Below are 25,463 nucleotides of genomic sequence, written 5' to 3' on the forward strand. Positions count from 1 at the left end.
CTGGTGTTTTGTCATTCTTCCCGAGTGGAGAATGTGGTACCCCGACCTGCAGCGATCCTTGTCATGAAGGAGGGCGGTCGGGTCGGTGACGTCAGGAGCATGACGCATAGAGGTGGCCCCGTCTGCAGTCTCCACGACCAGAGGGGTTGAGTCAGCGTCATTTGCCTTGATGGCCCGAGTGACGTGCTCGGTGATCTCCTACCGGGAGTGCCCCGGTAAAAATTCCGAGCGTCCGAGTGGAATCTGGGTTCGTCGTTCATGACGAGGTCGGCATAGCCCGCAGGTGGCATTCCACTGCTCCGTGACCCACCTCCCGACAGATGCCCGAGTCGTCCGACCGACTCAGGTGGCCTGTTGACCTATCCTCGATGGAGATTCTATGGGCATGGCTCGAGGTCCAGATCGGATGAGAAAGTTGAGATAACCCGGATCGCCGAATGAGTAGACCGGGCAAGGGCCACTGGGGCTCATCTACGCTTTCTCCCCCAGCTCTGTTCGATGCGAGGCGGCCTCGAGTCCTCCGCGGACCGGCCTTCAAACCTCGGTCAGTCGGATTCCCGAGTCAAGACCTGATGACCTGCTTTTGGGTTTTTAAGTGTTTTCAAAACTGAGCAATCAAACGCTGATATCAAATGAGGATGTGGCCTACTGAGGCTTACCAGGGGAGTTGGACTACCGGTGCAGTTTTTACGGGGGTGCGTGTTGGGAGCGACCCTACCACATCCTAGAAAATAACTGGGTGCCCGCTCCACCATGATTTCCGAGATTGGTGGAGTGTAACCGTGCCTGCCGCCTTTTCCTATCACAATTTCATTCGAATAAGAGGTGAGATGATTCGTACCTTTTCCTCTTTCTGTCGAGACCAAGGGGTCATGCGCCGCATGGTGCCAGGGTCCCGTTATAAAACTCTACCATCCCGGCCAAACATTCTCACCAGCGAGCGCTTGTTTTTCCATTCATAAGAAGAGGACATGTCCTCCTGTCTTCCTTGCCCTTTAGCGAGATGGTGGGAGAGAAGCACCTGGTGGATGAGGGCTCCAGCGCTCCGCCTCAGGGGCCGCCGCCCCTCTAGGAGGCTCTACACCATCAGGGGTAAGTGTTGCTCAGCCTGTCACTGCACTCCTTGGTTGCGGTTGGTGATGTTTTGGCTCTGTGTTCGTGCAGGGCTATCTCCACGGGTCCTCAAGACTTCATCGCTGCACGCGGAGCGGTTGGGGAACCCTTTGCAACCGCGGTGCCGGCATCGCTGGGGTCGTCCTCCTCATCCGAGTTTGACGCGAGCCGGCGCAGGGAGATAGGGGACCTCATTCGTGAGGTGTCTGAGGTTGGGGGCCGGTATTCGGATGCGACGCGAGAGGTGGGCAGGCTGGAGGCCGATCTTGCCGCCATGCACAAATGCTGTTGGGCGGCAGGAGTTCGAGCCATGCTCGAACGTGCTCCCCGAAACAGATAGGAAGGTACTGGATGATGAAGTAGTCATCATACGGACCTCCGGCTCGGCAGGCGAGTCGGAAATCTTCCAGCCATACAGCGGGTTTCGTCTCCCCAGTGTACTTGGTGATGTTGGTGCGTGGTCAGAAGCGTAGCGGGAATGGCGCTTTCTGGATGCGGCGTCCGAAGGCCGGGGCCGTCCAGACTGGGGCTCCGGACGCTGTCCCAGTCTCACGGTCGGCCACCTCACCTGGAGGACGCCACCTTGTGCTCCCCCTCGGGCTGGTCAACATCGGCGCAGCGGCGGGCCAATTGCCACAACTAGATGATGCTGGGTGCTTCGTATTTGGGCCCGAGCCAGCCGCGCACCGGGGGAGGGGGGGGCGCTATGCGGCAGGCGCCGCTTCAGGGCGTGGTGCAGTTGCGGCGTCGTGACCCGCCTGGGGTGGAAGCCTTTGCCGCTGGTGGACTGAGGGGTTTGGCTGTTGTGAGTCTGCCCCTCCGGCTGGGCAGGAGGCCGTGTGCCGGGGGCGTGACGCGGAGCTTTCCGCCTGCTGTACGGCGGCACGCTCCACCAACATTCAGATGTTGCAGTGGAGCTCCCGCTGTTGAGGGTCTGCAGGTTCGGGCAGGTTATGTAGGAGCATCGCCGCGGCGGCGATGTTCTGCCCGACCCATGCAAACTGCGAGGAGCCGTTGGCGTCCGCGATGATGGCTTGTTGGACTTGACGGGTGCACAACCGCACGCTGCCCGCCATGTCATGAGCATTAGGCTCGGAGTTGCGTCGGGGGTGCATCAACGCGGCAACGGTTGGTGCTCCCGCCGCTAGCATAGGTCCTCATCGTGCACCTGGGCATTAGCCAAGGCCTACGCGCGCGGGTTTGGCAGGGTGTGTGTGTCCCCAGTTTCCGCTGGGACCTATTGTGGCCCCTGCACATCCACCATGGCACATTCCTGTAGTGCGGGACAGCCGAGGGACGACACATCCCCGACGCTGGAGCCCTCAGTAAGGAGGTCATCATCAAAGAGGAGATCGTGGAATGAGGCGGGGCCGTACACCGTCATGCCTACGAGCTTGGTCGCGAGCAAAGGTAGCGGCATGGTTCTCGAGAGCTCCCTGGCATGTACGCCTACGGCGTTCATGAGGCCGAACAAGAACTGGTCGCGTGGTGAGCGTGGCGGGGACAGCGGGTTCCCCCTAGAAAGTTGGCGGAAGAAGTTGTGCAGCGAGAACAGTACCAGGTCCACGTCGCTCGCTAAAGGGTCGGAGCCAAGCATGAGCTTGATGCGTCGTGCCAGCGCCTCAGTGTCGAGGTCGGCCAGCGGCCCGTTGGAGTGGGTGTCTCCCTCGAGCGATGTCGGAGGAGTGGGCTCCTCGCGAAGGCAAAGCATGCCGAGACGATCGGCAAAGAAGTCCAGGCTTCCGAAGCGGAAGGCTTGGAAGGGCGCGAAGATGGAAGGTTCCCACAACCCAATGCGCGGGGCCGCGGGAAACTCCAGCGAGCTAAAGCGAATTGTACCACCCAGGCTCGCGAGGTTGGAGGTGCCAGAGATGGAGGTCATCCAATTGCCGAGACGGTGGACACATGATGTCCTCTCCACAGAGGGCGCCAAACTATCGGTTCCGGAAATGGTCGGCAGCTAAACCTACTCAAAGTGTGTATCGCGCATCGTGATCGAATGTGGCCTAGCACACAATGCCTCAGGATCTATACTGGTTCAGGTAATCGTGATCTAAGTCCAGTCGGGGGTCAGTCGGATGTATTACTTGAGCCTAAGTGCTTGTGAGAGTTGGGGCGTTACAAGCTTCCGAGCAAAAGCTATGAGATTCGAGAGTCTATGGTTTAGGTCTATCGAGAAATCGGATCTGATGAGTTGTCTGTCTTTCCTAGGCTGATGACCCTCCCTTTTATAGTCCAAGGAGGGCTCCTTTACAGGTGAGCTAGGGGTGTGAGGATAGAAAGAAGGGACTCCCGACCCCGCCGGTTGGGGTCATCGGCTTCGTCAGTCGGGTCTTTCCATCCCGTTAGTCGGAGTCTTCCACTGACTACCGTCTAAGTCCTACATCGTGGAGCAAGCGTCTTGTCTTGTCCCTACGCGTCATGCTCCGTCGACCAGTGGTCGTCAGGGTGTCGATAGGTACGATATGGCTATCACGCCCCATCCCTGGAACCTTACCTGGCCACTTGGTCGTGACGGGGGGCGTTCCAGCCGTATCATGATGACATTTTGCCCCGTCCTTTCACGAGAATGGGCAGGTAGAATAGTGGCGCCCTGCTGCCACAGCAGAGGGGATTGTAACCCCTGTGGAGGGAGTGGTTGTCAGTGTACGATAGGTTGATCCCGAGGTTCATCCTTATCCCTCGTAACTGCTCCGGGGGCCGCTGGTAAGCCGGGAATGGCCTCCCGACCAACCCGCCGATCGGGGAGGCGGGCACGCGTAAGGCAGAGCCCAGTCGGAGTCCCTGGTCGGAACATTGGTACGGATCCGGCCTCTGACCTTTCCCACAGTCGGGGATATGGACCTTGGTCATCCTGACCGATTTGTCAGTCGGGGTTGTGGGCCGAGACAGCACAGATGAAGTTGTCGCCTTATACAAGAAGTGAGCCCGCTAGAAACCCGGGTCCCCATACTCGTCACCGTTCGACATAGGTCATATATTTATTGACAGGGGAGTATGGATTTTTGCTCAGACTAAGATAACCATTGTCAAAAAGTTAGACTATTTCATTCTCCATAAGTGTGGGCAACCACATTTGCAAATTTGCAGCCGTATACCTTTTACAAGAATATCACGCGAATTAACAGCTTATTCTGAGGGGCCGTTTGGATGCCTGGACTAAACTTTAATCCCCGTCATATCAGATATTTGGACATCAATTAGGAGTATTAAATATAGATTAATTACAAAATCAATTGCATAAATGGAGGCTAATTCACGAGCCTACTCTATTAAGTCTAATTAATCTATGATTTGGCAATGTTGTGCTACAGTAAACATATGCTAATGATGGAATAATTAGGCTTAATAGATTCGTCTCGTAAATTAGTCTCTATTTATATAATTAATTTTATAGTTAGTTTATTTTTAATCCCTCTAATTAGCCTCAAATATTCAATGCGATCCGAGCTTAAAAATTAGTCGGATCGAACGCGAAACCCGCTGATGCAATGAAAAGACGGTGCTCATGAGCGCGACAGCTGCTCGATCTGATCTTCTTATCACTGCGCTCTCGCCTGGTTTCCGCTGATATTTGATCTTTGACCTGAATGAGAATGATTGATGCGATTTCTGAAGCTGAAGGTTACAGCTCTTTACCCTATCCCGTATGGGCAGGCCAGGAATGAACGCCAAAAAGTTGTCAGGGATCAGGGATGGGCTCACTCGTCTTGGCTACTGCTGTAGCAGTACTGGGCTCTGGCCGTCTGCCCAATCATTTCATCCCCGAGGCTTGCCAAAATGCCAAGAGTACAGTAGGTTGCGACATGGGACGCATTTTGTTGTTGGGTGCAAATCTCTGGTACTTTCTCCGGGTACGATTTTGTTTGTGTTTGCCACGGGTTAGCTGGGCTCAGGCAAAACTGTTCCGGGTCGCTTGGCAGCTTCGTCAGGTTGTGAACCAAATTGCCAGCAGCAGCAGAGGACAAACACTTCGCGACGCTAAAGGAGCTGATGGCACTAGTAGCACGGGAGTGTTTTGGGGCTCCTCAAGGCCTTCGTCTCCCAAGACGAAGAACGGAGGTACGGAGCCAAAAGGTTGAGATATGGCGCACTCCAAACATTATAGCAAATATATATGTTTGATTGTGAGACGAGGTGAATGGAATGAACATGTGAGGAACCATCTAAATTATTTCAACTGAACCAGGTTATCGTCCATTGATCAATTCAAGCTTAAGCAAAATAATCCCAATAGTTCCCGATATACGCCTCGAGCATCGTCCAGGAACAACTCGTCTACCGTTTGTACATCATAGTAACCATCAAAAGAATACATGAAAGCAAAATTTTAAATTTTTAATTACAAGTAGTCTTGACCATCTTAAAAAATTCATAAATTCTAACTATAACATATACAACTAATCTTGAAGGTTTTCACCAATTAATAAGGTTCTCTCCCAACTAAAATGTATCCTAGGTCTAGATGGATATCCTATCATGTTTTTGTTAGATTGAGAGCTAAAACGCAGCGGAAAGAAAAAGAATATTAAGTAGCAATAATGATATCATTGCCCATAAGATACCACTTGCATAATCTTTGAGCAACTTCCACTATAACGTTGCCGGCTCCGGCGGAATGAACGTGGTCGTCACTTCCTAGAAAGAAACATGCAAAACAACTTAACACAACACCGTAAGTACATTTTGTACATGCAGGACTTATCCACAATACTATACATTTGGTGGATACATTAGGCTAGCCAAATTTTAAAATTAATCTATAAAAATGCAAGCATAATTTATCAAGTGAATAAGCAAAAAATATGGCATCTGCATTTCTATATCAAGCACCACACTATTGCATAAGTAAAAGTGATCATGTAATCATGAGCTCAATCTTCCATAAACCAACTCTACGTTAAAGTCAAAGTACAAGAGCATGCTCTTTGACTGGGAGCGTGGCTATTGCAATAGATTAATACCTTGCAGGGATATACAACTTTTCCCACATGACACGAGACCATAGGCCATACGACCCGTCGGTCCGTAAGCAATGTTTCACATATCAACCTTTCGCATACCGAACCCAACGCTAAACGAACAGCCGGGATGGACAGGTGTAACGGAACCGCCAACTACACCTCATCACAAACAGCGCTGAATCTGCTCAGTGAAAGGTGCGCGTATATACTTAGCTTACCGTTCCAATTAAGCATGTGGTTTGTACGAAATAGTGCTCATGTATCAAGGATGGCGTGTCCGTCCTTAACCAACTCAAGCAAGCCTATGCCAGTTGGATTCTACTCCCAACATGACCCTACCACACCTGCTCAAGTCTCGATCCATCATTCACACCTTGCTCATATTTTAATCTTTCTCATCTACTCAAGCATATTTAGGCAAACACCCTATAGCTCGCGAGTGATGGTGACCTTACCATCTCTCGACTTCTACCGTAAGCTAAGCATGACTAAGAAAATTATTTCAAGAAGTCTAAATATACATACTTTACCTAGAATAAGTTATTCTAGAGCTACAAAGGAAAACACTCCAAATGGGTTCTACACATATCACATGAAATAGGTAGGGTTAAGCTCATGCACAAGCAATATTTTATAATAGAAATTTAAGAATTCAAAAGTGAGGTTTGAGATACATAGGTGCCTGCCTTGGTACTCCGCAACCGCAACATTCCGGCACATCATCCTTTAAGAAAGTAGACAATGCATGAATTAGAAAGGATGCCATGCATATGAGATGCAATGACTCATGATAGGTAAAGGCTAATATGATTCAAGATCATAAAGTAAGCAATCAAAAGAGAGAAATTAGGGTACACAAACATTACATAGGGTGAAGATGCCAAAACAATTATTCATATATTTGCACACACTCTACAAGACAAGTTGTAACATGAGGATGCCACCATGATTATTTGTGCTATTATTATTTGTCATATAAATCAAGAATAAGAAACTCATAACAACACATGAAACATCAACCATGGGAGTTAGTTCATGATTGTTATCAACATAGAGTACTAGAGCATGCGTATACAATTTGATATACTACCATGTTCAATTTTAGACAATTCAAGAATTAATGGGTAGCTGCTAGCAACATCACATTTTAGTTAAGTAATAACTTCATTCTACAAAAGAGCAACTAGCTAAGTTTGTTATATTTTATTAAGTCAAGCATCATTATTATAAGTTATTTCATGGAGGTTCCTAACCATAAAAGAATATCACATTTATCTATAATTAACAAAGAGAAGTTGATAGCTCACATGAGCACAATTGGTTCACTAGGCATTTTCAAGTGAACTAGTTTTAGAGCAAACAACATAGCATGACCATAGGTAACTAACAAGATTGTTTCAAAATTTTAGGAGCACCATAAAAATAATTGGCCATGCATTCAACTAGGTAGCAACCTCTTAATCAATAAATTAGAAACTATATGAATGTATACCTCTTTAAAGTGTGTTATCAATATTAGACAGTAGATAAAGGTTCAACAAAGTAAACAAAATTGGATTCATAATTTTAGAGGCACATTTATATTTATTGTACAGTTCACTAATTAACTAGGTTTAAACAAACATAGATATAATTTTACTAATCTAGAAATCATTCATGTCTAATGGATTTTACATTCCATAAGAAAGTTAGAATAATTGGTTTCATAATTTTTGGACTAACAGAGAATTAATTATGCAATTAACATGATAGACACACATTTAATAAACTGAAAAATAATATACTTATTTTGGAAGAAAATATATTTCTAACAGGTAGAGAACATCAAGAAAAAACCAATAAAATTTGTTGCACATCAATCGGAGCTATATTTAATTTTATACGAATTATGCAAAATGATACATGCTTAAGAAACTAGCCTGCCTACTGGGCTGCTGCTACATTAGAGCAGACCGTCCGGTCCAAATAGGCGGACCGTTCACCGTACAAGTTCAGGATGAGCTCCAGAAATGACCTAGTTCTGTATGGAGTTCGGAAGTGAACTGCAGACCGTCCGCCGTAGGAAATTTTAGGGATGTATTTTTATGCAGAAGCTCGGTGTTGGGGCCATAACTCCCAGACTGTCCAGCCGTAGGTCGCGGACTGTCCGCTCATCGGCTGAGGCTCTCCGGCGAGGTCACTGGCAGTAGCTCCGGCAGCGGGTTCGAGTGTGGTTTGTTCCTATATGTTTCTAAGGACATGGGGAACTCATATTGGGTAGTAGATTTGACATGCATGGAGTCTCTAAAGCTCTAGATCATCGATGGTGAAAGACCATCAATAGGTTAGGGAGCTTGATTGAGGGCAAAAGAAGAAAGTGGAACAGTGAGGAGAGCTCACCGGTGGTGAGTAGAGCACGAGCAAGGGGCCATTTGTTGGTCTTGAGCAGCTCGGTGTAGATCGGATCGAGTTCATCCTTGAGGGTTTGGGGAAGATGAAGGAAAAGATTGGGGATGGCCTTCTAGGTCTCCGGCGAGGAAGGAGTGGTCGAGGTGGTGGAGGAGCTCGCCATCGTCGTCCTCCGCTGATCCTCCGACGAACTTCGATGAGGAGGTGGTGGATTTGGTGAGAAGATGTGAGTTATTCCTTCATGGCTTGGTTGGGAAGAGAGCAAAGGGAGGGGGAGGAGCCTTTTATGTGAGGATGAGCAGCAGGAAGGGGAGGAGGCGTGGGTGAGGTGAGTTGGGTGGGGTCTGGCAGAGGGCGCGTGGCACAACTTCTCTGCCCAGGCGACACGTAGATGAGCGGACAGTCCGAGGAAGAAATTCACGTAACATGGACAGTTCTGTACATGAACTTCTTTCTTTGCTTCAATCTCCAAAATTGATCTTCCAAGCTTCCAAAAATTCCACCAATTTTTATGTTGATACAAGAAATCAAGAGTGACCCATTTTGCTTGGAATTGGTAGAAAAGCTCTATAGTAAAAATGCATGTTGCTTCACAAAGCATGAGTTCCAATTGAGTTGATAATTCAAAATTAAATTCAAATGCATTCAAATGAAGCGCAAAATTTTTGTAAACGCAAACAAGATTGCTCATGATGCAATGCTTAACAGGTTATTTACATTTGGATCGTTACAGATCCCATCTTATTTTGGTTAAAATGGATAGGTTCATTCTTGTTTCATTTTGTTTCGAGGGATTGAGAGTGCGGGTGGATTATGTCAGTTTTAACACCGCAAGTGGGATCCATATGTCATCCATTATCCATGGCTTCACGTGTTATCTCTTTTTCCTTCCCTCTCCGGAGTTCCCCTCGCCCGCGCCGTCCTTCCGGGCGGAGGTCGAGCCCCCGAGCTGCACCACTCTTTGCTGCTGAGGTCGAGTGCTGCTTTTGTCCGTCCACTCGTTCTAGAAGAATGGGTGCATCTTCTGGTATCTAGAGAATATATATATTGTCTTTTAGAAATGGATCCATCCTTCATGTTCCCACAACAAACAACATGGCATTAGTCCATCCCTTCCCGTCAACCAAACGCACGCTCTCACTTTGAACATGTTAAGCTGGTAAGGGGTCGAAGTAGGTTGGAGCTCGCGCAAACCCGGTTGGCCTAGGAGGAAGCCATGCATGCGTAAATAGGTATTATTAGGAAGTGTCATTAGAAAATTTGGAGGAAATGTAATAAGAGGTTGCCTGGTTCTGATGAAAAGTACCCTTTATCTCACTCTCTCGTCTAATTCTTGTATTTTATTTTCCGTGCACTATTTATACGTGCAGTTTTCTGTGTATTTCTTTGTTCCATGGTGTTTGGCGATACCATGACATTCAACTTCTATAACTTTTACTCTTTTACTCTTTCTATATTTTAGGAATAGTACGTTTCAAAGAGGGTCTTCAAGTTGGTGACACAGCTCGGTGTGGCTCGATACTTGATAGTGGCTTGAGCTAGGGGCAAAAGAGTAAAAAACAACATGTTTTGGATCTAAGAAATGAAAATATAGTGTGTGAGGCAGAGGATAGTGCGGAAGTTATTCATCGCGCGGGCAAGTGGGATCCGGGCTATCGTCGCAGAAGGGCGTCGTCGCTCCTGTTCATCTTCCCTGTTGAGGTTAGCGGCGGCCGGAGTTCGGGGTGGGGGGTTGCCAGTGTGATCCGGTGGCCACCGACGACCTTAGAAGAGGGGGGGTTAGGGAAGCCCGGCGGCGGAGGCAGGTTGCGAGAGTGGCGCAACGAGGCAGTGGGGATGCCGCCGGCCGCCAAAGGTCAAGGGATATCCGGTGGGTCAGGACTAGGATGGGGGAGCTCGAGGGTTTGACGTCATCGAAATAGCGCGGGGTGGGTGGTGGAGGCGGACCGGCGCCGGCGACGCCGCCGGGACGGTGGCTGGAGGGCAGGGCGAGGGCATTGCTACGATTGGATGAGTTTTAATCGCAGCTGCGATGAATAGACCCTCCTAGGATAGTGCATGTGTAACGTGATGAAAATAGAGATAGCTGTATAACATTATACAAATTAATCTTTTGATACTTTTTGGATCCAAATCCGGTGCGGTGTGAAATTTTCCGGGAAATAGCTGGCTGGATTCGACGCGACACGAGCTTTGGGCGCTCGCCGGCCGAGAAGGATCCCAATCTTTTTCCCCGGCTCCTCCGCTTTCGTGCCTGAAAAGCTGCGCCTCTTCTTAAATTAGCATTAGGTACGCTGCATGTTGCTCTCTAAGAAAACATTACTGTACGTACGACACGGTCGCAAATGATTAGATTAGCCGTAGATGATGCTCTGCTCAGCTCTTCATTTGCTAAGATAGCAGTAGTAGCATGCCATTCTTCTGGGGAATGCTGGCGTGGTCAAACAACACCGTAACTAGTAGTTGGAAAAAAATTGTTATTCAAGCAGTACTGTTGATTTCACAACTGTCATTATCGGTGACCTACTCATACATGAACGTTGTTATAGGGCCTGTTTAGTTCATGGCAAAACGCAAAACTCAAAATGCAAAATTTTACTGTAGCAAAGGAATCTTACTAATTTGAAGTACTAAATGAAGTCTATTTGCAAAACTTTTTGCATGGATGGGTTGTAAATCGCGAGACGAATCTAATGATGCTAATTAATCCATAATTAAGCAATAATTAGCGGATGGTTACTGTAGCATCACTGTTGCAAAATATGGATTAAGTAGGCTCATTAGATTCGTCTCGCGATTTACAACCCATCCATGCAAAAAGTTTTGCAAATAGACTTCATTTAGTACTTCAAATTAGCAAGATTCCTTTGCTACAGTAAAATTCTGCATTTTGCGTTTTTGCGTTTTGGCATGAACTAAACAGGTCCATAGTCTGCCAAAATTTCCTATCTTTTTTTCTTCTTTTTATATCGTGTGGTGTGATCGTGTCTGTGTTGACGTCCTGCAAAAGTGTAGCTGCTTCTTTTTTCCAGCAACATTGTGCGGTGAGTTGTGACAGTATTTGTGTTTGTCATACTAGACAGACGAGTTAGACGTGAATTGTTCAGTGTGCTCTGACTTTGACATGAGCTGCGAGCAAACACGCCCTTGCCTTGAACTTGAATGCTCGCACTACTGTCCTATCAACCTTGGTCATTAGGAGATGTCAATGATAGTGGCACGGACACGGCACGCACAAGTGCCGCTGCCTGCGCCACTGACCCTGCGACTGCAAGCGCGAGACCTGACCTGACCTGACCTGAGCAGGCAGCTGACCTGCTCGTGTCCTTCTCTTACAATACTGTTGCTGATTCCTCTGCGGCCACACTGTGTTCCTCCATGGCGGCAGGCACACTGTGTGCCTGGGCCTGGCCTTGCATTGCACGTTCGCACGCAGGTCGGATCGGATTTGGTTTTTTTTCTAAAATTTTAGCTCTATCGTATTAAAGAAAATTTTATTATTTAAAAATATTAAATAAAGTTTAACTATAAAACTAATTGCAGAACTTCTAAACTAATTCGCGAGACTATATTAATTCATAATTAGCGGATGGTTATGGTAGCATCACTGTTGCAAATTATGAATTAATTATGCTCATTAAATTCATCTCGCGAATTAGCACTCATATGTGAAAAAAATTAGTCAAATTTTATTTAATACTCTTAAATGATAAGATTTTACGGGACTAAAATTTAGCCGTTGTGAACCAAACAGGACCTTGCTACCTGCCACCAATAATCTGCTCTTTATATAAAAAAAATCTTACGATTTATTTCCGCCCACAACAATAGTCGTAGGAGTCCTTTTGTTTTCACACATCTCTTGCACACAACGTCCAATGGTACGAGGAAGTAGCCATGCATCCAGTATATCATACATTCATACTAGTATACTACCATAGCTGGAATAACTGAGATACCTTGGGTAGCAATGGCAGCCAACCGCAGGTCCGCAGCACCGGTACAGAAGGCAACGCGCAATCCCAGGACGTGCGGCAACGCCGCAACGTTCTTCTTTATCGAGCGCAGGGAGGAGGCACACGCAGCAGCGGCCGAGCGGCACGTTCTCGCACGCCCGGTTTTGCCTGCCCATGGCGCGTCCATGCACACTCTGCAGAACAAGCAACCATGGCACAAGTCCACACTCCACCACCACCACAGCGTCTCTCTCTCTCTCTCTCTCATCCATCCTCCATCTGCGCAGAAAGCCAGAAAGCAGAGCGGCAGCCAAGCCAAAGTGGAAAAGCTTTGCACAGCAGGAAAAGCTCCATGCGAGAAGAGAGAGAGAGAGAGAGAGAGAGAGAGAGAGAGAGAGGGACTTTTCCAATTTTTTCTCACCTGCTGACCTGCACAATCTCTTCACAGTTCACACCGACTGCTATCTCTCCTCTCCCTCCTCTCTCTGCTGACTGCTGTAGTGCCATCGCCTTTCCGGTGCAAAAGATTTCCCCCTCAGGAAGAGCTGCGTGCATTTTCCCCCGCGGAAAAAGCCCAACCCCAATCCCATGGCTGGTGGAAAGCGGCGGCAGCGAGGAAAGCGCGCGAAAGCCATGGCGACAGGGTGGCCGCTGCTCCTTTGCGCGTAGGACTGCAGATTCCTTGGAGCTACTACTCGCCCGCTACCAGCAAGCAAAGAAACCAGGCAGCATCCTCCGGCATTCCTCTGCCCGCGCCTTTTCTTTACCGCCTGTTGCTGCTTTCTTCTTTGGGGGCTTGGGTCTTGACCTCCTCCCCACGCAAGGAACCGCCCGTCTTCTTCCTCTCCGGCGTGTCCTGGACGGCTTGTTTCTTGGCCGCCTTCGCTTGCTCTGTTTCTTGTTCTGCTCTTGAGTGAAGTAGTACCAGCGGAGCGGAGCAGAGTGAATCAGTGAGGTGAAGGGCTCGCTTTCTTGGCACGAGACAGGGGAAGAGGAGGATGGCCGGAGGAGGGGCGGCGCCGCCGCCGAAGCAGGAGGAGCTGCAGCCGCAGCCGGTGAAGGACCAGCTGCCCAGCGTGTCCTACTGCATCACCAGCCCACCACCCTGGCGTACGTCCCTCTCATCACCCACCTACCTGGGCTTTTGAGTTCAATATTGGAGACTAGTCATGTTTGTTCCGTTCTCTGTACTTTGGCATTTATGTACTTGTTGTGGATCTTCCCGTTTGATGGTGATGTTTTCCCCACTGTGCGTTTTGTCACATGGTGTTGGAGTTGGGCACTGGGGCTGGTCCTGATTTCCGCTACCCACTTTGATTTGGGAGTGCCTGCCACCTAGTAATAATCTAGCCATTGGTGAATCTTGAATATGCAGCTGAGGCCGTCATACTTGGATTCCAACACTACATTGTGATGCTGGGCACATCTGTCATCATACCAAGTGCTCTTGTTCCCCAGATGGGTGGAGGAAACGTGAGTCCCTCGATCACCTGAAAGTACTACCCCCATGTCCTGAATCTGAGATTTGACAGCTAAGCTTGTGATGACGGTATATGCATGTCAAAACACTGAACTCTCTGATGTGGTATTACCTTTCTGTGTTCTGTCAGGAGGAGAAGGCTCGGGTGATTCAGACGCTGCTGTTCGTTGCCGGCATCAACACCTTGTGCCAGTCATTCTTCGGGACTCGTCTCCCAGCAGTAATGGGTGGATCCTACACCGTCGTCGCACCGACCATTTCCATCATCATGGCCAGCCGCTATAGCAATGAAACAGACCCTCGTGAGGTAGCTCCATTGTTGCTTGGTGTACAAGATTGCCATTGTCATATGCTCCGTTTGTTTTTCTTGTAAAGTTCACAAGTCTTTATCACTGCTATTTAGAAATTCTTGCGGACTATGAGAGGAACCCAAGGCGCTCTGATCATTGCGTCGACAATTCAGATCATACTTGGTTTTAGTGGCCTCTGGCGCAATGTTGTTAGGTAGGGATCATGGTTCCTATTCGTAAATTCTGCTAGTGCATTCTATGATTGTATAATAATATCATATTGGAGAATTTCAATTTGTAGCTTGATGAATCTGCACTCCTTTCACAGGTTGCTAAGCCCATTGTCTGCTGTTCCTCTGATCTCGCTTGCTGGATTTGGGCTTTATGAGCTTGGTTTTCCAGGGGTAAGCATTAGGGCCTATTTGGCCGGGTGACTAAACTTAAGTCCCGTCACATCGGATGTTTGGACACCAATTAGAAGTATTAAATATAGGCTAATTATAAAACCAATTGCATAAATGGAGGCTAATTCACGAGGCAAATCTATTAAGGCTAATTAATCCATCATTAGCACATGTTTACTGTAGCACAACATGGTCAAATCATGGACTAATTAGGTTTAATAGATTCGTCTTGTGAATTAGCCTCCACCTATGCAATTAGTTTTGTAATTTGTTTATGTTTAGTACTCCTAATTAGTGTCCAAACATCGGATGTGATAGGGGCTAAAGTTTAGTCAGGGTGATCCAAGCAGGCCCTTAGTGTAGAGCTAATCTGTTGTGGTTGTGGCTTGATTTTTTTTTTCATATTCCCAGCTCCTTATATCACTGGAACACTGACTCTAGCATTCATTTGATTTCAGGTTGCAAAGTGTGTGGAAATTGGGCTCCCAGAAATCATTCTGATGCTCATATTTTCTCAGGTTTGTGTCATTCATTCTGCCTTTCTATACACTTAATAGCCACTATAGCAGAAGCCATGTACTAATGCATTAGTTCTACATGGGCAGTATTTACCTCATGCTATTCGTGTGGCAAAGCCTGTGTTCGACCGGTTTTCTGTAATCTTCACCATTGCTATTGTATGGCTGTATGCATACATTCTTACTGTCAGTGGTGCATACAAGAATGCCCGGACAAAGACACAAATGCATTGCCGTGTTGACCGCTCTGGACTTATAAGTGGAGCACCTTGGTAAGCAATCAATCACAATTGCATCACCTTTTGTGGAGACCCTTGTTTTGGTAAGAGTTCATTTCAGAAGTGCTGAAAAAACATTGTAGGATTAATGTTCCATACCCTTTTCAATGGGGAGCTCCAACATTTGATGCTGGTGAATGTTTTGCGATGATGATGGCATCATTTGTCGCTCTTATAGAGGTTAGTCTTTGCAGCTTTACCCAAAAGTGCAAAAACATAAGTGGGTGATGATTAACCTTCTAATAGGCATTGTGCTACTCTTTCAGTCAACTGGAACCTTCATTGCCGTGTCAAGATACGCAAGCGCAACTATGATACCTCCCTCTGTTCTTGGTCGTGGCATTGGTTGGCAGGTAACTGAGTTGATTGTCGTATAACGAAGCTTCATTTTCTTCTTGCTAGTTTTCTGTGGTCAAAATTGTATTTCATCATCTGTAGGGCATTGGTACTTTGCTGGGTGCATTTTTTGGGACAGCTAATGGAACTGCAGTGTCAGTGTAAGTGTGATGCTACTATCTAGTGCAACCAGCACTTATTGCTTGGAGTAATTGCCTTTCTCTAATAATCCATTTTGATATTTGCAGAGAAAATGCAGGTTTACTTGCCTTGACACATGTCGGCAGCCGGAGAGTAGTCCAAATATCTGCAGGATTCATGATCTTCTTCTCTATTCTTGGTAATTCACAATGTTGTTTCTTACATCATGCATCTAGGTTCTCCATTGAGTGTACTTTTAGTTTCGAACATAAGCAGACACAAATAAAGGACACTCGGCAGACTGTTACTGAATTTGATAGCAGCACTCTGTTACTGCATTCGAGGATTGTAATTGTAACTTTTGTAATCTGACTTTTGACATATAAATTCCTTAGTGTTTTGCATGGTTCAGGTGCTGTTGATTATCTTCTTTTGATAGGCTAATCGTGCTCCTTTGTTTAACCAGGAAAATTCGGAGCAATTTTTGCGTCCATCCCACTGCCGATATTTGCTGCCTTGTACTGCATATTCTTCGCATATATTGGTACATCCTGATCTCTGTATCCTTCAGCAGGACTTCTATCTTCTTATTATCTCCAGGACATGTTAAACACCAAACTTTTCAATTTATCTATTCATATGCTTTCCAGGCGCTTGTGGTCTCAGCTTCCTTCAGTTCTGCAACCTGAACAGCTTCAGGACCAAGTTCATCATGGGGTTCTCCTTCTTCATGGGTTTGTCAGTCCCGCAGTACTTCAACGAGTACACATCTGTTGCCGGCTATGGCCCGGTGCACACCGGCGCCCAATGGGTATGTGAAACAAACCCTACAGCTCACCGTGCAATCCTTGAATTGCCATTGTGCAGCTGAACCTCCTCTGCACATGTGTGACTAATGCGGCTTTGCTCACCATTGTTGCTTTCTCGTTTTGGCAGTTCAACGACATGATCAACGTGCCCTTCTCGTCCAAGGCGTTCGTGGCGGTGCTGGTGGCCTTCTTCCTGGACAACACGATCCAGCGGCGCGACACCTCAGTGCGGAGGGACAGGGGCTACCACTGGTGGGACAAGTTCCGGAGCTTCAAGACGGACAGCCGCAGCGAGGAGTTCTACTCCCTGCCCTTCAACCTCAACAAGTTCTTCCCGTCCGTGTGATCCTGATCCTGCTGCTTGGGTGGCGGATAGGTTCATCGTTGTTCCTCACCACAGCTCGGACCGGACCGGAGAAGAAAAACCATCAGTAAGTCCGGCGCAGATGATGCTGGGCTGGAACTGGACTGATGGCAGTGTACATTCAGGGATGAACTGGTGGAACAATTCCATGAGAGCTTTTGGGTTTTGGCATGTCTCAATGTTTGGTTGGTTCAAATGATAGGTGTGCTGATAGTTGAGCCGTTAGGCCCTTTTGCGTTTGCCGAGAAGAATATTAGTTGTCTTGTATTTTATAGTAAGTGTAGTAATCAGTATAGCCTTTGTTATTAGTAACTGTACCCTCCTTGCATTGGTCACGAGAGCACGGCATTTTGGATGAGATTCTGCGCAACTTTTAAACCCTTTGCTAACATTATAACTCTCCTTTGCTTAGTAACCTACAAAGTATTTGTTTGAACCTTTTCGTGGTATATTTAGAAAAAATAATGCGATTTTACAATGGTATGGTAAAAGAAGATTCTAGCGGTCTGTTATCCGGGCACATTTTAACACAACGAAATCTCTCGGGCTGGCCCGCGTCGTTCGGCCTCCGCGGTTTAATCGTGGGAACATCACTAATTAGCCCAACGAGCCCCACACCGCCCTCGCGGGCCCAGTTACCGCACGGCCCGGAATACGCGCGCAGCGCACGGTTGGTCGTCGGATGCAGCCCACACAGGCCGCAGCGCGAGCGGTGGCCGGCCCAGCAAGTCCGTACCTGATCCACGGTGCAAACGTGCGCGCTGCACAACATCTTCTTTTTTTTTTTTTTGCGAGTCACACTGCACAGCGTCGAGCACGCTGCTTTGACAGCAGTAACGGACTAAGGGCATAGTATATTTCGTTTTTGACGGAAACATGGTAGTATTTTGGTTGACTAATTGGCTAATTGTTTTTGACTAACATGGTAGCATGCAAGGTTTGTGTTCTTCCACTTGGTCGACTTGAAGCTCGACCAAATGACCTAATCCGGACATGAGATCGATAAAATTCAAACGAAAAATACAAAACGAAATGACCTGAAACTACCCACTGTATCATCCCACACTAGGTTTTTTTTTATTTAGTGGAAGATGTAGGCTTTTGGTTCGCCTGCTCGGCCGCTGGGAAACAAACATTTGGGGGGCGGCATGTTTGCACGGACACGATCACACGAGCTGTTACGGCGAGCAGAGCTTTGACACGTACGGATTGACCATTAAACAAGCAGTGTGGCCGTCCGCTCCCTCAAGAAGAAACGATGTCTGGGACGAACGGATCAGACTTGATACAGGTTTAGGCGCCTTCGGGGCAGCTCCAGGAACACGTGGATACGCAGGGACAGGGGAACAGTAGCAGGCGTGGCCTGACAGGGGTCCCCTCCCTTATTCCATTCTCCGTTCCGTTACAACAAGCCACCCTTATTCCATTCCTACGAGCACAGTAAGCACGTTCCATTTCCAGCGCGGCACATGAGTTGAATCGTCATCCTACCAAAAGAGAAAGGGTTGGAGCAGGTAGCCCCGGCATCCCCTGAGCAATGGTCTACTGCTCCACCCATCCAGTCTGCAGGTGCAGAGAAGGGTCGCCTACAAAGTGGCAACTCTGTTGAAAACCCAAGTAAACTAATCGCTTTCTTAATCAGATAAGCTACGAGTTGGCCGGTCCGAGATCCTTGCTTGCTGGGAACACTTTCAGCTCGTGCTCGCCGGATCCCGGCCGTCCCTCCGGCCCCAACCCACTGCCATGCCGCCCTGTCTCCGTCCTGCCCCCCTCTCGGCGGGGCACGCCACGAGGCCGTGGACGCCCGGCCGGGATCCGTGTCCTCGCATGGGACGAGCCGGAGGGCCGACCGGACCGACCGAGCACGACGAAGATTCTCCCGGCTGCTGGCTGCTCGCGGCCATGCAGGCTGCCGCGCCGTCTTCAGAGCTCGGAGTAGTTCAGACTCCAGAGTTCAGAGCATTTTTAATCGGCGGATCGGATCGTTCCGCGCAAGGCGGCCGGTCAGCCCGCCCGGTTTGTTTATCGCCGGATGGGTCCGATGCCAGTGTGAAACTGAAACATCCCTGCAGAGCATGGACATGGACTGCCTGCAAGCCATGGCCAAACCTGCTGTGTGAATGTGAGGTGCCCTTGCCGGGCCGGCGGCCGGTGTGCGTCAGGGGCGATGCAGTCTCTGGTCTGCTGCTCGTGCGTCCGTGATGGCATCCATGCTATGCTAGGCTTGTTCAGATCGAGTTCCTCCCATCAGGTTTGTCACATTGCGGCCTGTTGTTTAGATCCATGCTTTTTCTCGACCCTGTGCTTGGTTGAGGTTTTCCTCTTCAGAAACAAATCCAAAACAATCAAAGTTGTTAGCTGCACCTCTCTCCTTTTTTTTCCAATTTTTGCAGAAGTTTATCATCAACAAATCCAAAATTATCAAAGCAAGTGGAGCTTTCATCTCCGAAATTTGTGAAAAGACTAATCTAGTAAGATCAGCTCAATGATCTAGCGTGGCTACTGCGCGGTCGATTGGAGCCCTGTCACTGTCACGAAAACCGTGACAACGATCCAGTTTGCTTTCACTAAAGGAGGCCAACAAATCGCGATAAGCTCCAATCATTCCCAACATCTTTTTAACAAACAAGAGTTCGTCTCCTCGCTATCGCGTTAGGATCTGATTGATTGTTCTCACCTTTCTGATCAATCGACGTCGCTTTAATAGGGGAGCCAACGCATGGCTCCCCGCTAACCCCTCCGATGTCTATCTGCCCTACAATGAGTGAGAATCCTGCAAGTGGAAACCCTGTCGTCAACTGCAAATGTTCCTGAGATCTGCGTCAACAAGTACATGGTCACGAGGAGGAGACGGTGACAGGCCCAAGGGATTTGTGGCCAGCACGCAAAATTCTCCTCCGTTTCCATCTTACATCCCTTCCAAGTGTGCAAGTAGACGTGCCCAAGCAACTGAGACTTTGAGAGTGGATGAAAGAATGTGTGTGATAGCGGCAATGGCAGACCAACGGCAGAATGTGTTGGGAGGGCGCTAATTGTGAAGAGGAAATGCAATCACACTACTAACCGCAAGGCAACTACTAGTTTGATGATTGCTAATAGCATGTATGCTTCGCTTCCTTTCTTTTTCCATGCCACGTGTGGTGAGACAATTTGCTAGTGTGTAGTCAATTTTAGATTTAATTAGAGAACGTATTTATATTAGGTTATGGCTTCAAATCTTTAAAAGAAGCTTTTAGCACAAAAAAAGATGAAGGTGAGACTGTTAGATTGATCTCCTAGCCCATCGGACCCTAACGGGCCGATGGGCTACCTCACCCAAGCGCCCTGATCGGGGGCGCCCTAGCTCAACCCTAGCTGGTGGGCCCCCGTCGCGCCGCGCAATATAAAAGGGGGTGGGGGCCAGCGGCTCGCATCACGAGGTTGACCGGCCGCCGCCACCCCACCCACAGTCAGCGTAGCCGATCTACCTTGAGCGCGGTAAGCGGCGGGAAGCTCCTCCGGCATCGCCCTCGACGTCCCTGCTTCTGCCCCGAGCTCGCGGACGCGTCTACGCCATCGGCCACCGCGACCCGTACGCCTACGGCCGAACTACTCCCATCCCTGCGCTACACCGCCATGGCAGGCACCTCTGCATCCGCCGCCGGCCTAGGGCACGAAGGTATAACCCCGTGCCCTCTCTTGCATCTCTCAATCCCTCTCTCTATTTCTAGATCAAGCAATTTACAGAGTATTTCCTAGTCTAATTAACGCATTAGCCGATCCTTAATGGTCAACAATGGTATCAGTCGCCTCTAGCTATTTTGCGTTGATTAGAATTGGAAAGTGAAGTAGAAAAGAACCCTAGAAAAGATCCCCGGAAACATCCCAGTGCAACCCGTGAACCCCTAACCCTAGATCCAAACCCTAACCCTAGATGCAAAAGAAAAAAGAGGAAAAGAGGCCGACCGGGGGAAAAGACACTTAACCTCGGTTTGCCCACCGCCGGTGAGCCCGCCTCCCGGCCAGATCCGGCGCCACCACGCCGGAATCGAGCTCGGCTCGAACGGGCACCACAGAGAAACACCTCGACGGCGGCGCGTTCACCTTTCGGTGGACGCGCGCGCCGGCGAGGCGCTTCACGGTGGCGCCGCTGGTCACCGACGGCCGCTCACTCGCGCGCTCGCGTGGAGGAGAAGCAGGCGTCGGGGAAAGAATAGAATGAAGCTAGGGTTTTGGGAGTGACCGGCGCGGGGGGTTTTTGTTACCCCGAAACGCGCGGACAGCCGTTGATCACGATCCAATGGCAGCGTTCGTCCCGCGCGTCTGTGGGCTAGATTCGGCCCAGGCGGGAATGGGAATGCGCGGCCCGGGCCCAGGTTGTCTTGGCCCGAGCGCGAGTGCCCGCGCGGGGGTGCGCGGGGCAGACGCGGGCCGGCGAGTCTTGGGCCGCTGCCACCGGGCCGCGCGTGCGGGATTTTTCCGTGGGCTGCTGCGAGCGCGCGGGCCGAGCACGTGGACGCGCGGTAGCTGTTGCCGCTGGGCCATCGGAGAAGAATGGGCCAGCTGGGCTGCCTTTGAGATTTAAACAGTGCGTCGTCTTTTTCATATTTTCCAGAGCTTCTTTCCAATAGAGTTTGATTGAATTTGATACATTTCAAATTCAAACTTGAATGAACCTTGATGCACTGTTTATAAAAGATAAATTTAGACACTTTTTGATAGAATTACAGTTTTCCGCTGCAAAGATTAAATATTTTTATATGCTTTTGATTACTTGTCTTGAAATTTAAATTTGAACCAACGGAATAATTTAAATTCTTCAAGGCAAATAGATAATTTTTCTGAGTTGTAATATTATTATCTTTTGACCAACGTTAACAAGCGATAATATTACAATTTTACTGAATTATCCTTTATAGATTATTTTCATGTATTATTTCTATTTATGCCCAACGGTATTCTAGATTTAATACAAAAAGAGATTATGCCTCAATTTTAATAGATAATTTTATTTTTATGTATTAATTCTAATTCTGCCCAACGGTGTTTTAGTTTTAATACACAAGGTTATTGCATATTTTAATTTATGACCAACGTCGTATTTATACGTGTGCAATAAATTTTATTTGACCTTAATTTAATGTTTTCACCACTCATGAATGTTTTTCAGGAGGAGTATCAATGATATTTTCCATCAACGATATTCCAATATTAAAGGGAGATAATTACAATGAATGGTACAGAAAGCTGGATCTCTATTTCATCATGGGTGAATTAGATTGGGTCCTAGCTACACCGACTCCTACAGAGCCTGTGCTTCCTGAAAGGGAGGACACAGACACAGATGCTTCTTGGAAGCAAACAGAGCTTGCTTACAAGAAAGCAAAAGCAGAATATGAGAGACTGTATGCAAAATGGTTCCCTGCCAACAAGAAATGTTTGGCAGTGGTAAAGAATACGATTGAGCCTGCAATTATGGGCTCAATCCCAGATTGTGCCACCGTCATAGAGTATCTTGAAAAATTAAAGAACCAGTACACTGGTTCTTCAAAGACTTATGCAACCCAGTTGATCAAACAACTGGTTTCAGAGAGATACAATGGCGGTGGCATAAGGGAACATATCCATCGCATGGTCAATCAGAATAACAAGCTAAAGTCATTGGACCTTGCCTTTAAGGAGGATCACATTGTCCATCTGGTTTTTGCTTCGTTGCCAAAAGAATTTGACACTTTTGTTGTCAATTACAACACCCAACCACAAACTTGGGACATTGAAAAGACCATTGCAATGTGTGTTCAGGAGGAGGAAAGGATAAGATCCACCACTGGCGGATCTTTAAACTATGTAAACAAGAAGAAAAATACCAACTTCAAGGGTAATTTTTCGTCCTCCTCAAAAGGTAAAAGCTCTCAACAACACAGACCGCAGCAGGGACAGGCTCTCGTAGATAAAGATCAATGTCTCTACTGCAAAGAGAGGGGTCACTACAAGAAAGACTGTTCCAAATATTTAAAGATGATCATGGAGAAAAGAGGTGAGAACGTTATTTCATTTGTAAATGAATCCTTGTATATAGAATATTCAAAATCTACTTGGTGGATTGATTCAGGAGCAACTGTTCATGTTGCAAATTCTTTACAGGGATTCCGTTCGACGAGAACCACTCAAAGAAGCGAAAAGCTAGTTAGAGTTGCGAATGGAGATCAGGCAGACGTTGAAGCAGTAGGAGACGTTCATTTGGAACTCGATACTGGCTTCATTATTGTACTTAGAGATGTTTTATTTGTTCCTTCTCTACACAGAAACTTAATTAGTGTGTCTCGCCTGGATACAGATGGTTATTCTTGTCTATTTGGAGATGGGAAATGCTTGATCGAATGTAATGATACAGTAATTTCCACTGCATTCAGAAAGAATGATCTCTATTTGATATCGTTACGCGAAAGTGTTAATTTCGTATGCGATAACAGTGCGAATGTATCCTCGTCTACACTCGCAAATAGAAAACGTAAGAGAACTCACGATACGTCGTGGAAATTATGGCGCTGTCGTTTAGGCCATATTTCGAGGGGGAGAATAGAAAGATTAATTAAAAACGAAATTCTTCCTCCATTAGAGTTCTCTGACTTAGAACAATGCATTGAATGCATAAAAGGCAAATTCGTTAAGAAAATAAAGAAAAATGCTAAGAGGAGCACAGGTGTATTAGAAATAATTCACACAGACATCTGTGGTCCGTTTAATGTAAAGAGTGTGGATGGTTATGACTCGTTCATAACATTCACAGACGATGATTCCCGTTATGGATACATTTATCCAATTAAAGAAAAATCAGAGGCTTTGGATAAGTTTAAAATATTCAAGGCCGAAGTAGAAAATCAACACGATTTAAAGATTAAAATCGTAAGATCCGATCGTGGAGGGGAATACTACGGTCGACATACCCAATATGGCCAAGTTCCAGGACCTTTTGCGAAGTTCCTGATGGAACAAGGCATAGTAGCCCAGTACTCGATGCCGGGCGAGCCTCAGCAGAACGGAGTGGCTGAAAGACGCAATCGCACCCTAATGGATATGGTGCGAAGCATGATCAGTTACTCTACGTTGCCAGTGAGTTTATGGATGGAGGCACTGAAAACCGCCATTCACATTCTCAACAGAGTTCCGAGTAAATCGGTGCCGAAAACGCCGTATGAAATGTGGACAGGAAGAGTACCCTCACTAAATCATCTGCGGGTGTGGGGGAGTCCTGCTGAGGCAAAAGTGTTTAACCCGATCATTGCAAAACTAGATTCAAGAACGGTATCTTGCCATTTCATTGGCTATCCAGAAAGATCAAAGGGGTTTCGTTTCTACTGCCTAGACAGATCGACGAAATTTGTAGAAACGAGGCATGCAGTTTTTCTTGAGGATCAAATGATCCGGGGGAGCGGCACAGCAAGGAAAATTGATCTTGAGGAGAAGAGGGTGTATACACCCAATCCTGTGATTCAGGAATCTTTTTTCTCGCTGCCCGTTGTATCTGCACCGCCAGTGCAAGTCACTGCGATGCCAATACCTGTAATGACTCCTTCTGTGGTGACGATGAATGAGGAAGAGGAACCCATTCATCAGGCTCCTGACGAGCCAGTTGCCGCACAAGAAGAGGAGCCCCAGCAGCCCCAAATAGATGAGGCACCGCAGGCTCAGGCTCACGGGAGACCTTAAAGAATAAGAAAACGCGCTATTTCTAATGACTATGAAGTCTATAATAGCGAAGAAATTCAAATGGAGGATGATCCCACTTCATTTGAAGAAGCCATGAGAAGTGAACATTCGTCGAAATGGCTTGACGCTATGGAAGACGAAATAAAATCGATGAGTACCAACAAAGTGTGGGACCTAGAGGGGATTCCTAAAGGAGCCAAAACAGTAGGCTGCAAATGGGTCTACAAAACGAAATATGACTCCCAAGGGAATATAGATAAGTTTAAAGCACGACTCGTGGCAAAAGGATACACACAAAGAGAAGGAATTAATTACAACGAGACGTTTTCCCCAGTCTCTTGTAAAGATTCTTTCAGAATCGTAATGGCTCTTGTAGCTCATTACGATTTAGAATTACATCAGATGGATGTGAAGACAGCATTCCTTAACGGGGACTTAGATGAAACCGTCTACATGGCACAGCCGAAAGGTTTTGTCGTGGAAGGCAAAGAAAAATTGGGATGCCGTCTGAGAAAATCGATTTATGGGCTAAAGCAAGCTTCAAGACAGTGGTACTTGAAATTTGATAAGACAATAAAAGAATTCGGGTTTAAAAAAAATGTCGAGGACAATTGCGTTTACGCAAAGTTCAAGAATGGAAAGTACGTCTTCCTAATTTTGTACGTGGACGACATTCTACTGGCAAGTAGTGATGTTAATCTACTGCTAGAAACGAAAAAGTTTTTATCCTCGC

General features: G+C 47.4%; 1 protein-coding gene across 1 annotated transcript; it reads left to right on the forward strand.

Annotated features, from left to right (window-relative positions):
• The first annotated feature begins 12,911 nt into the window (after positions 1 to 12,911).
• LOC112897004 (nucleobase-ascorbate transporter 6-like) lies at positions 12,912 to 17,411 on the forward strand. Its single transcript, XM_025965166.1, has 14 exons — positions 12,912 to 13,531; positions 13,797 to 13,894; positions 14,032 to 14,208; positions 14,305 to 14,405; positions 14,520 to 14,595; positions 15,054 to 15,113; positions 15,201 to 15,385; positions 15,475 to 15,571; positions 15,658 to 15,744; positions 15,830 to 15,888; positions 15,976 to 16,067; positions 16,335 to 16,412; positions 16,519 to 16,679; positions 16,805 to 17,411. Exons 1-14 carry the CDS (start codon positions 13,420 to 13,422, stop codon positions 17,021 to 17,023), a joined length of 1,602 nt encoding a protein of 533 aa, XP_025820951.1. The 5' UTR covers positions 12,912 to 13,419; the 3' UTR covers positions 17,024 to 17,411.
• Positions 17,412 to 25,463: the final 8,052 nt, after the last annotated feature.

Source organism: Panicum hallii, chromosome 6, assembly GCF_002211085.1.
Source record: "Panicum hallii strain FIL2 chromosome 6, PHallii_v3.1, whole genome shotgun sequence".
Classification (NCBI taxonomy): domain Eukaryota; kingdom Viridiplantae; phylum Streptophyta; class Magnoliopsida; order Poales; family Poaceae; genus Panicum; species Panicum hallii.